This window comes from Schistocerca cancellata, chromosome 2 (assembly GCF_023864275.1).
Source record: "Schistocerca cancellata isolate TAMUIC-IGC-003103 chromosome 2, iqSchCanc2.1, whole genome shotgun sequence".
Taxonomy (NCBI): domain Eukaryota; kingdom Metazoa; phylum Arthropoda; class Insecta; order Orthoptera; family Acrididae; genus Schistocerca; species Schistocerca cancellata.
This window is the reverse complement of record NC_064627.1, coordinates 416,579,044-416,592,206: the sequence shown is the minus strand read 5'-3', so window position 1 is coordinate 416,592,206 and position 13,163 is coordinate 416,579,044. Positions and strand designations below refer to the sequence as shown.

The window sequence follows — 13,163 nt, the reverse complement described above, 5'->3', positions numbered from 1 at the left end:
TGAGACTTCATCATGACAATGTGCGGCCTCACGTCCCAAATCAAGTCATGCACTTTCTGGCTCAATTCAGCATTACCTGTGCTACATCCGCATTATAGAACCCATCTTGAACGCTGTAATTTTTTTATTCCCATCATTAAAGGCAAAGCTTTGGGCATTCGATTTCAGAACTCTGAAGAAGTGCTCAAGAAGAGTGAGGCGATTCTCAAGGACGTGACAAAGGATGGCCTGCACTATGCGTTCCGAGGACTGGCAGAGATGCTACAAAAAGTGCATTCAAGTAGGAGGGGAGTACTTTGAAAAAGGTTATGTAAACACTGACATGGAGAAATAAACACCTGTGAAAAAAAATCAGTCTCAGTCTTCGTTGTTCAGACCTCGTATTTAGGGATTTAGTTTATTGAGTTTTGAACTGTGAAGTTTAACCCTCGCGATTCAAAGCAAGGCTGGCGATTCTTATTTACACAGGGTGCTCGAAAAGACTTTCCCTGATTACATAAATTGATAACTCAGGCTAGAAGTAAGATACAAATATGAAACTTGTGTCGAATTGTTTACAACTATCAAAGTTGTTTTTGTGTTTTAGGTTCGCAGTACGTAAGTAGTGGATGAGGTGCAGTGCCCAAGAAGCCATATTAACCAATCAGGAGAAGGCACAGTGTGTCCTATGGTACCATGAGACACGATCACCAACCACAGTGCAGGGACACTTCCAGACAACATTTGGAAGGAACAACATTTGTAAGGAATCCATCTGATGTCAAGAGCATTAAAGCCTGGTATGAGAAGTTCAAGAACACAGGATCGGTTGCTGACCTTCCCGAGGTCTGATCGACCAAGAACCTCAGCAGATAGGGTGGAAGCTGAAAGGCAGTCTTTTCTGCGAAGTCCGAAGAAATCGGTGCGCAGGGCCTCACGTGAATTACAGATGCCAAAAAGCTCTCTCCATGACATTTTACACAAAAGTTTATTGTTTCGTGCATACAAAGTGCAAATCGTTCAGGCCTTGTTGGCCAATGACAGTAGGCGTCGATATGACTTTGCGGTCGAAATGCTATCACGTATTGAGGACGATGATGGTTATCTCAGACAAATTGCCTTTTCCGACGAAGCGACCTTTTTTGTCAGTGGAGTAGTGAATCGGCATAACGTGCGCATTTTGGGTTCACAACCCCCTGGCGAGCTCATGGAGTACACCAGAGGCAGTCCAGAAGTGGATGTTTGGTGCGCGCCATTGCACTATCGAATTAACGGGCCATTCTTCTTCGCTGAGGCTAACATCACATCTGCAGTGTATCTGGACATGTTGCAACTGTATGCTTTTCCTCAGCTGCTTCAGTATCACCCCGATGTCTTGTTTCAGCAAGACGGTGCACCGCCTCGTTGGGGTTTGGACGTCCGTGCCTATCTCGATATGACCTTTCCTGGGCGATGGATTGGTCGTGATGGGCCAACGGTTTGGCCTCCACGCTCTCCTGACATAATCCCATTAGACTTCTTTTTACGGAGTTATGTCAAGGACGAGGTCTACCAAACACGTGTACCAGATCTTGAAACCCTGTGGCAATGGATAACCACAGTAGTTGAATCGACCCCTCCAGTGATGTTGGCTAATGTGTGGACGGTAATTGAATATCGCCTAGATGTGCTACGTGCTACCAACGGTGCTCATGTGGAAGTTTACTAACGTGTGAAAAAAACTTTGATAGTTTGTAAACAATTAGACACCAGTTTCATATTTGTATTTTACTTCCAGCCTGAGTTATCAATTTATGTAATCAGGGAAAGACTTTTGAGACACCCTGTATTGATATAGTAATGTAGTGGTGCAGACAATGAATCCCAGCATGTTAATAAACGTTCCTGTTTAAATTCACGATGCAGTTCATTGCGTAATTTGTTCCGTAGGCAACACATCGCCAAGAGTGTTCGAATTCAGACCGTGGACTCGAGTATGACTTCAAGCAACGCCACAGAAGCTCCAACGAATGCACGAAAGAACTTCCACCCTCCCCCTCCCCCTCTTCCCTTCACCCCCACCCCTTATTTCCAGCCGGCTGGTGTGGCAGAGCGGTTCTAGGCGCTTCAGTCTGGAACCGCGCAACGCTACGGTCGCAGGTTCGAATCCTGCCTTGGACATGGATGTGTGTGATGTACTTAGGCTAATTAGGTTTAAGTAGTTCTAAGTTCTAGGGGACTGATTACCTAAGATGTTAAGTCCCATAGTGCTCAGAGCCATTCTGAACCTTATTTCCAGCATTAAAACTGGTCTAAAGGGCATCGGACTAGTTCTCTTTCACTCCCTCCAGAGAAAAGTGATCTTTTGCAAGCAGACCCTCAGCAGTACCTACCTGTCTACGAGGGTGGCGGTGTGCACGCTGCGGTGGCAGGCGCCGTCCTGGTACGGCCTCCAGATATAGACGGCCAGCTGCTGCTGCTGCTGCTGCTGCTGTTGCCGCCCCGCCAGCACGGCAACCTGCAGTGCGCCGGTGGCCCGCAGTCTCTCCAGCACGGCCCTCGCGGTCTCCTCCAGCCACAAGTCGCCGCTGGAGCCCAGCAGCGCCACCACGAACAGAGCCCGCACCTCCAGCATCCCGGCCGCGTCGAGGACCCGTACTTCTTCCCCCACTCGGCTTGCTGCTGTTCCCCTGTTACTGAACGCAAAAGGAATACTCCATTGCTCCTCTGTTTACGCCTCAACACTCATCAAAGTGGATAAGCAGTTAACGTTCTGTAATAGACCCTCCTCATGTTTCCTAGCTTTTACAAAGGTACCGGGTGGTTACAGTTGAGGTGTTGCGATAAAAAAAAAAGGGGACTTGTCATCATTTTTATGCTATATGAGTTATTTATGTAGTTGTTATTTTCACACGATTCCGCATCTGTTGGTTCTAAAATGGGGCACATTCAGTGATTTTTTTCCTCTGTCTAAACCAGCATTGAAATTTCGTTTCTTGGAGAAAGAGTCCTTGCCACAGGGATAAATTCCTATACTGCATGAAAGAAATTGAGGCACGATGGCAGCACTGTAGCGGGATGCAATAAACAAAACATGTTCAGTCATAATGCGTCTCTTTTTCACCCAATAGCAGTCGAATGGTGGAATACGAATTTCCTCTGGTTAAGACTGTAACAGTCATTCATTTTCACAATGTGCCAGAAGCACATATGTCATTCCTCTAAAACCTTAGAAACTACAGGATATTTCGAGCATGACTGAAGTTATCCCTTTGCAGTTTCGTGGATATTTTGATAATATTCTAAAAAAAAAAAATGCGCCATTAATGGAGTGACTGGTGGAGCAGAAGACAATGCATCTGGAAGTGAAGTTTGGGACAGTGATCAAGAGTGACAAGTTTATGAATATGTGTGTCTGTCAAAATAGATTGGGTTGTTTAATAAGTAAAAAATGTGAAACTCACTCTCCCATGTTACAAGCCATGTCACTAGAAATGATATTGTCTCCCACTGTATTATCTATTTTGATATGTATTGTTTAATTATGAATTTTCATACAAATAGTAGAAATTTGTGTGAACATGTTGAAATGATTAGAAAGAATATTTTGCTTGATGTTACGCTATTTTTTAGATACATCTTACTTATGATAAAGTGAGTTTTGTTTAAATCAAAAAGAGGATATATCAGTCATTTTCTATACCATTTTCTTTCATTTGCGTTTATTCTAAGATTACAGATTTTGGTAAAAGATTGTTTTCTTCCTGATGAGCATATGGGAGTAACTATAAGGTTTGTGAACAATACTATTCAAGATTACATAGTTTTGTCAACATATCACAAAACTACAGTTGTGTGACATGTCCCTCTTTTGATCTCAACGCCTAAAGTGCAACTGCTCACAGAGATTCTTGTGGTCTGTAACTATCGTATGACAGCAAAACTCGGTAGATATTCTAATGTGTTAATGCAGAACCTATCTACGCTGGAAAAAATTAGTTCCAAGTTTGGCGCCAGGTACAAATTTGGCGCTGTGAATGCAAGTAAGACGTATAGAAATGTTTCCATATGTAGTGGATTAAGGACGGGATAGGGACAAGTGAGAAATGCATAATAATGATTTTATTATTTTAACCGCCGCCTAGGCAGTTTGTTAAATATAAGCACCAGAAACGTCGAGGAGTTGCTGTGCAGCGCCGGATTTGCAACTGATGGCCAAAATTGAAACTAATTTTTTTCTGGCAGAAATCGCTTCCACCGCAACGCCTTAGCATGTCTGCCAAGTCTCGCTGCCATACGACACTTACAGCCCACACTGGACCTCCGTGAGTAGTTGCATTGGTAACCACCCAGTATTTGAGGAGTTGCTCAGTATACACTTACCACATTTTAGCCATTAAATTTGCAACACTCCGAAGGATGAAAAAAACCAAACTTTATCTGTTGTCCGTTCAAAATGTGTTCAAATGTGTGTGAAATCTTATAGGACTTAACTGCTAAGGTGATCAGTCACTAAGCTTACACACTACTTATACTAAATTATCCTAAGGACAAACACACACGCCCATGCCCGAGGGAGGACTCGAACTTCCGCCGGGACCAGCCGCACAGTCCATGACTGCAGCGCCTCAGACCGCTCGGATAATCCCGCGCGGCTGTTACCCGTATATAGGAGAATAAATACATGATTAAATTTGTTGGTGATTTAGGAGTACACACAGAACTACCACCTCTGGCAGCGCAATAGCTCTAACCAGGCTGGGCAACAAACAGCATTAAGCTCACATGAAAGGTTCAGGTATGTCATTCCACTATAGCGTTCATCTGTCGCATTGATTGGCGAGTGATAGAATGGCCGTCTCTTGGCAACCTGTGGCCAGTTATTTTCAGTGGCTGAAAGATCTGGAGAACGTGCTCTCCAGGCAACAGTCGAACACAAAGGACATCCATGTAGGGCAGGACATGCTGACAACATGCAGTCTCGCGCTCTTATTGAAGGATAACGCCACAGAGACCTTGAAGAGAGAGAACAGCTACCAGCCTTAACATATTACAAATGTAACTCCTCCTTTGTAAACAGGGATTCGCCTGAAGAGACGACATGGTGCCACTTCAAGATCCAGTGTTGCCGTTTTGTGCATCGCTGTCGCAGCAGCTCCTCTGTTGCCACATCAAGGGAGGTGAGACGGCGATTACTGTGCTCTCTGTCCGTGGGACCCAGACATCGTCGCACTGTCTTGTTGCAAACAAAGCTGTTTCTTGGCCCACAGTACATAATGAATGTATGATCCTACACGGCCAAGTGAACTCTGTGTCCGTTCTTTCGGGTGCTAAGCGTGCATGGCTGCATTACGTTGAGTATGGTCTTCCTGAACCAATCACTTCCATCTTCGAATGACAGTCGAAGGATGCTGGCCAATACAAACGATAAGTTGAAGTGTCAGTAAGCCACGATTTTGCTTCTGTCGATTCATGAGACGAGGTGAGATATATATCTCCATCTTAGGTGACCCATAGCACGACGTTCTCACGAAAATCGACTTTCAAACGCTGTGTCTGAATGACTAATCCGTTTTCCTTACACGGGCTTTCCTGAGAAGAATGGTCAATACTCAGGAATGATCATTGTAAGCAAGTAAGTCCAGTCAACATGGGCTCTAAAATTCATACCTTAAGAGCTTCGAGCACTTTATCTTGGATACTGTGAAACAGATCACTTCTATTGCGAGCCCTTGCTTTCTATATTTTGGGAGGATCTAATATGGATAAAAAAAAGAGAAAGTGGTCAAGTAAACATGGACTGTAAAATACGTACCTTAAGAGCTACGAGCACAGCAGTGAAGACGAACAAGTACTCATAACTCTTAAGATATGCACCTTAGGGCCCATGTTTCTTGAAATTTTTTGTTTTTGTCTATATTACCATCTCTGAAAATATGGAAAGCAAAGAGCTTGCAGTATAGGCCAATTTGAAGTTTGTTGCATGCCACCTTCATGGTACTGCAGTTTTAATGACGAGCCGTGTAATTTCTACCCCGTCGTACAACACATGTGCTTTGCGGCTAAATGTTTCTGTATTCGTTACGTTTGACTGGACCTGTGCTATCACTTTGCAGATTTTGGCTGTGTAATTTTTCTACCCCTGCATTCAGTGAGTACAAGATAGATCTTGAACACAGGTCAGTATAATACACTCCTGGAAATTGAAATAAGAGCACCGTGAATTCATTGTCCCAGGAAGGGAAAACTTTATTGACACATTCCTGGGGTCAGATACATCACATGATCACACTGACAGAACCACAGGAACATAGACACAGGCAACAGAGCATGCACAATGTCGGCACTAGTACAGTGAATATCCACCTTTCGCAGCAATGCAGGCTGCTATTCTCCCATGGAGACGATCGTAGAGATGCTGGATGTAGTCCTGTGGAACGGCTTGCCATGCCATTTCCACCTGGCGCCTCAGTTGGACCAGCGTTCGTGCTGGACGTGCAGACCGCGTGAGACGACGCTTCATCCAGTCCCAAACATGCTCAATGGGGGACAGATCCGGAGATCTTGCTGGCCAGGGTAGTTGACTTACACCTTCTAGAGCACGTTGGGTGGCACGGGATACATGCGGACGTGCATTGTCCTGTTGGAACAGCAAGTTCCCTTGCCTGTCTAGGAATGGTAGAACGATGGGTTCGATGACGGTTTGGATGTACCGTGCACTATTCAGTGTCCCCTCGACGATCACCAGTGGTGTACGGCCAGTGTAGGAGATCGCTCCCCACACCATGATGCCGGGTGTTGGCCCTGTGTGCCTCGGTCGTATGCAGTCCTGATTGTGGCGCTCACCTGCACGGCGCCAAACACGCATACGACCATCATTGGCACCAAGGCAGAAGCGACTCTCATCGCTGAAGACGACACGTCTCCATTCGTCCCTCCATTCACGCCTGTCGCGACACCACTGGAGGCGGGCTGCACGATGTTGGGGCGTGAGCGGAAGACGGCCTAACGGTGTGCGGGACCGTAGCCCAGCTTCATGGAGACGGTTGCGAATGGTCCTCGCCGATACCCCAGGAGCAACAGTGTCCCTAATTTGCTGGGAAGTGGCGGTGCGGTCCCTTACGGCACTGCGTAGGATCCTACGGTCTTGGCGTGCATCCGTGCGTCGCTGCGGTCCGGTCCCAGGTCGACGGGCACGTGCACCTTCCGCCGACCACTGGCGACAACATCGATGTACTGTGGAGACCTCACGCCCCACGTGTTGAGCAATTCGGCGGTACGTCCACCCGGCCTCCCGCATGCCCACTATACGCCGTCGCTCAAAGTCCGTCAACTGCACATACGGTTCACGTCCACGCTGTCGCGGCATGCTACCAGTGTTAAAGACTGCGATGGAGCTCCGTATGCCACGGCAAACTGGCTGACACTGACGGCGGCGGTGCACAAATGCTGCGCAGCTAGCGCCATTCGACGGCCAACACCGCGGTTCCTGGTGTGTTCGCTGTGCCGTGCGTGTGATCATTGCTTGTACAGCCCTCTCGCAGTGTCCGGAGCAAGTATGGTGGGTCTGACACACCGGTGTCAATGTGTTCTTTTTTCCATTTCCAGGAGTGTATATATCTCCATCTTAGGTGACCCATAGCACGACGTTCTCACGAAAATCGACTTTCAAACGCTGTGTCTGAATGACTAATCCGTTTTCCTTACACGGGCTTTCCTGAGAAGAATGGTCAATATTCAGGAATGATCATTGTAAGCAAGTAAGTCCAGTCAACATGGGCTCTAAAATTTATACCTTAAGAGCTTCGAGCACTTTATCTTGGATACTGTGAAACAGATCACTTCTATTGCGAGCCCTTGCTTTCTATATTTTGGGAGGATCTAATATGGATAAAAAAAAGAGAAATTGGTCAAGTAAACATGGACTGTAAAATACGTACCTTAAGAGCTACGAGCACAGCAGCGAAGACGAACAAGTACTCATAGCTCTTAAGATATGCAACTTAGGGCCCATGTTTCTTGGAATTTTTTGTTTTTCTCTATATTACCATCTCTGAAAATATGGAAAGCAAAGAGCTTGCAGTATAGGCCAATTTGAGGTTTGTTGCATGCCACCTTCATGGTACTGCAGTTTTAATGACGAGCAGTGTAATTTCTACCCCGTCGTACAACACATGTGCTTTGCGGCTAAATGTTTCTGTATTCGTTACGTTTGACTGGACCTGTGCTATCACTTTGCAGATTTTGGCTGTGTAATTTTTCTACCCCTGCATTCAGTGAGTACAAGATAGATCTTGAACACAGGTCAGTATAATATAATGGTGTTGGGACCGAGAATACAAATAAAAATTGTTTGACTTTGTGGTAGTTCTTTTGTATTTGTTTCGAGGGTGGCGGAAGGTACTACAGGGAGTTCAAAAAGTCTCTCCGCAGTGCCGTATGATTGTTAGCCACGAGTGCCGTATGATTGTTGGCCTGCGTGGGTTACTTCCCTTCAAGAGGACTCTCCCAACATTCCTCCGTTTCGCTTATCTCAGCCAGCGTCAGTAGTACCGTTGGTGTGTGTCCTTACGTGTTGACGTGAACGTTTAAGTTTAGTTCCTTTGTTCGTTTGTACCGTTTTTGTCACTGTAAAAATGCTAACCATTGAAGAACGTGTGTTTTTAGTCAAACAGGTGTTCAGATCTGGCGGTAAATCCACAGTTTCAGTTAGTCAAACATTTAATTCAGTTTTCCCGGAGAGAAGAGTCCCACATCGCGATATTGTGAGAGATTCGATTAACAAATGTCGAGGTACGGGTTCAGTGACAGATGCATTGAGAAGTGGTCGTCCTAGCGTTTTGTCTGAGGGTAAACTACTCGATATTTCCGATAAAATGTCCATGGGTCCGAAGAAGTCAGTAAGAAAACTCGCCCAGGAAATCGATGTTAGTGTCGGAACTGCCCACACAGCTATGAGGAAAAAATTAGAACTTTTCCCATACAAAGTGACAGTCGTGCAAGAACTGAAAAATACTCACCATGGGAAGAGACTGCATTATTGTCAATGGTTCAAAAATTTCGTTCAACAAAATGGAAGGGATATCCTTTATGAAACGTTTGTCACTGTTGAGGGGTGGTTTCATTTATCTGGCTACATGAACTCACAAAATTCTCGTATGTGGAGTACTGCAAATCCATTGTGTATTCATGAGGAACCACTTCACTCTGTGAAAATAGGAGTTTGGATAGCAATTTCTAGACGATGGATTGTGGGTTCCCATAGTTTTCAACCGAAGAATAAACGCACAACGATACTGCAGTGATATTCTGTACCCATTCATAGGAGAACTTGTGCTAAGTGAAATACTGAACGGTTATTTTCAACAAGATGGTGCAACCGCGCATACAGCTCGCGTTTCAATGTCACTGCTTGCAGATGTTTTTGGTGATCGCATAATTTCACAGGGACACTGGCCTCCACGATCGCCTGACGTAACACCACCTGACTTTTTCTTCTGGGGTGCAGCGAAAGCAACTGTCTAAAACCGTCCAAAATCCATCGACGAACTGAAAACTGCGATATGCACTTTCACTGCTTCTGTTACACAAGGGATATTACAGCATGTGTTTGGAAACGTGATTATGGTTCAAATGGCTCTGAGCACTATGGGACTAAACTTCTAAGGTCATCAGTCTCCTAGAACTTATAACTACTTAAACCTAACTAACCTAAGGACATCGCACACATCTATGCCCGAGGCAGGATTCGAACCGACGACCGTTGCAGTCGCGCGGTCCCAGACTGTAGCGCCTAGAACCGCTCGCCAACCCAGCCGGCGAAACATGATTAGACGAATTGAATTGTGCATTTGACAACAGGGGGGACACTTTCAGCCTTTAAAGTGAGAAATTGTAAGTAAAAATGAATATTGAATAAATTAATAACTTGTATTTCACTGAGTTTCATTTCGGTATATTCAATGTGGCATAAGGCACGCGCCGCTAACAAGCATACGGCACTGCGGAGAGACTTTTTGAACACCCCATACTTTTCTTCATGTGACAAGGAAATTAAGAAGAGTGCGAAAATTCTCTGTATTCATTTACAGCATGAGGTGCCAAATATCATTTAAAACAACTTTCAATAAAATAAATTTTCAGTTGGAAGTAAAAAGGTACCCAATAGCGATTGCTCGACATCGATGGAGTCATGGACACGATACCTGGAGTCCTGGAGGTGCCCCACAAGCACGTAAGCACCTGGCTTCTGTTGTAACGTAACACTGACCATAGGATGAAGTCCGGAACGCACAATTAGCGGCCAGGAATCGCGTGCTTGCAGCCGCTGCACGATGTCCTTAAAACTGTGCGCTGTTGCGAGTGGGGATTCCCCCAGCCAGCTGACGACCACGCTGCGCCCTCTGGGGAAGTACCGCGCTGCGATGTCCGCCACACACTCCGAAGGTCCCTCAGTGTCGTTCTCGCCGCCTTCTAAGACGAGTTGAGCAGAACATCCGACGACCACTAATGCGACGAGCGTTGTGCCCGTCAGCATCCTGCCCATTGCCTTGTATGTTGTTTTGCTGCACCTGCATGTACCAATGGCAGTTTTGGAGGTAGGAAGGCAATACATCTAAGAAGAGTGTGATAATAGGAGGTGACGCACACAGACTTAAGTGGCGTGTGCTACGATCGTATCGTAAGTCGAGAATACAGTAGGTACATAGAGCAAAGACTCGAGGATGTTACACAAGACCACAACTTTACTTAAAATACCTCATTTTTCCTACGCACAATTCATTATTTTTATGTTCTTTCCTCAGAGATGAACAACAGTTTATACAGTAACTAACACAATAACTTTCCTATGTACGACGATAATTCCAAAAGTCCTGCACACTGTTAATGCATGACAGACATGGTGGCGTGATCAAAATGAAATTCTTGTCTCTTGTAAGTGAGACTTAAGGTGTGACGATCGAATATGTGTTTGCTCGTTCGCGTGGCTGTGCGGTAATTCAGTTTCAAAATGACAGCCGAATCCAAGTCAGGTCGGATAACACACAGTGACCAGCCTTCCTACATAAAATCGAATCCCTCAATGGAAAGTCGCCAACAGAATTTACAACCATTTGAGAGTGGTGTGTGGGATTAGTGTAGTGGGTCGTAGCACAGCATCATGGTGGTCTGTTCGTTTCTATGAAGGTCGGGTTAGTACTGAGAACAATCTAAGACGTGGAAGGCCATCAGCTGTAACACACAGCAGCTCTCAGGTTATTGTTAATGACATTTTGAGAGGGGATCGACAAAAAACATGTGAGGAAACTGCATACGAGGCCAGAATGTCTATCACTTCGGTTTACAGAATCATTACTGAGAAGTTCAGAGAACATCATTACTGAGAAGATCAGAAGAGTGGCTACCAGAAGGGCTCCGCATGATCTGAGTGAACAGCAGAAAGCAGGTCATAAAAGAATCGCAGAAGAATTGCTTCAACGATATCGAAAAGAAGGTGAACAGTTTCCGAAAAGGACTGTTGCACTTGTTGAAACGTGGACACGAGATTTTGAGCTAGAACTGAAGTCTCAGTCGTCTCAATGGAAACGTTACGACTCTACACACCCCCGAAAAAACTCCGCCACCAACAGCCAAGGGTGGATATGGTGATGATTTTTCCGTATCACATGACTGGAGTCATAGCTACAGATAGAGTGTCCCGTGCGATATCTGTAACAGGCGCGTACTACAAGCTGTTTCTGCATATTGTTTTACACCCGAAAATTCGTCAAAGAAGGCCCGACATGCCTGCAACTGGTATCCTCGTTTAGCACGATAATGCAAGAAAGTATGTTGTCCTAGCAATGAGAGAAACGCTCGACAAATATAGGTGGGAAGTGCTTTGCTTCCTCACCTACCATACAGTCCTTATAAGAGCCCATCAGACCCAACTAGCTCTTTACTCGCATGACGTTTTGAGTGCTATTGATAAGGGCTTTCATATAGATTCCGTATTTCTGGATTCCGGAAGGCATTTGACTAAGTACCACACAAGCGGCTTGTAGTGAAATTGCTTGCTTATCGAATATCATCTCAGTTATGTGACGGGATTCGTGATGTCCTGTCAGACACATCACAATACGTACTAATTGATGGAAAGTAATCGAGTAAAACAGAAGTGATTTCTGGCGTTCCCCAGGGTACTGTTATAGGCCCTCGGTTGTTCCTTATCTATATAAGGGAGAGGGAGACAGTCTGAATATACATTTGTGAATAGGCTTAATTAAGCCTATTAATTGTAACGTCTTTTTTGATTTTCGGTAATTTAATTGATTTATTCTAGCTAAAGTATTATTTTTGCCATGAGTGAGAAGTGCCAGACTTGCCGTAGAATTGTTAGTTCCGGGATTTGGTGTGATGGATGCAGTAGTTTTTTTCACTGGGGGGACTGCAGTGGCATGGGTGTCAGGAAAGTGGATCAGGCTCATCAGTGGTTATGTAGGATTTGCAGCAGAGATAGGAAGATAGTGGAACAGGAGGGGAAAATTGCTGCCCTTCAGGCTGAGCTAGATCAGGCTATGGAAGATCTGGACAGGTTAAGGAGGGAGAAGGGCAAAGAGAGGTGGGAAGTGGCAACAGGTAGCAGAAGGAACAGGCCTAGAACTAAATCTGACAGTTTTGTGGTGAATGTCAAAAATAAGTTTGACCTGTTGCTTCAGTTAGAAACTGATGAGCCTCAAGCAGAGGTAGGTGTTGACAGGACACAACTACTTTTCAATAGGAAATTGAAAAAGAATGTAGGAAAGCCATTGAAAAGGAAGAAAGTTTTGTTGTTAGGCAGTTCTCATGCCAGAGGTGTAGGCCAACTTCTGCAGGAGGAATTAGGACCAGAATACCAGGTCACAAATTTTTTCAAACCAAGTGCTAGTCTGGATCAGGTGACAGAGGATTTAGGTTCACTCTGTAAAGGATTTACCAGGGAAGACACCGTGGTTATTGTGGGAGGGCCAGGGAACAGCATCGACAGAGATACTGGGTACAGTATAGAGTGTGACCTGGTAAAGATTGCGTCGGCATCGAGACAGACCAGTGTTGAATTTGTATCTGTCCTGAGACGCCATGACTGGCCTCATTTGAACTCTTCTGTTGGGAGAGTTAATTTGGAGTTGGAACAGCTGCTTGGGTCGGGTGTGGGGGCTCATATTGGTGTGATTCCTGCTGATTCT

At 45.3% G+C, this 13,163-nt stretch overlaps 1 protein-coding gene across 1 annotated transcript in view; it reads right to left on the bottom strand.

Moving 5' to 3' along the window:
- LOC126154468 (uncharacterized) overlaps positions 1-2,593 on the bottom strand; it is a 34,438-nt gene extending 31,845 nt beyond the window's left edge. Inside the window, exon 1 of the mRNA XM_049916137.1 lies at positions 2,352-2,593. Within this exon, the coding sequence (XP_049772094.1) occupies positions 2,352-2,593 (242 nt within the window). The remainder of the gene's footprint in view (positions 1-2,351) is intronic.
- Positions 2,594-13,163: the final 10,570 nt, after the last annotated feature.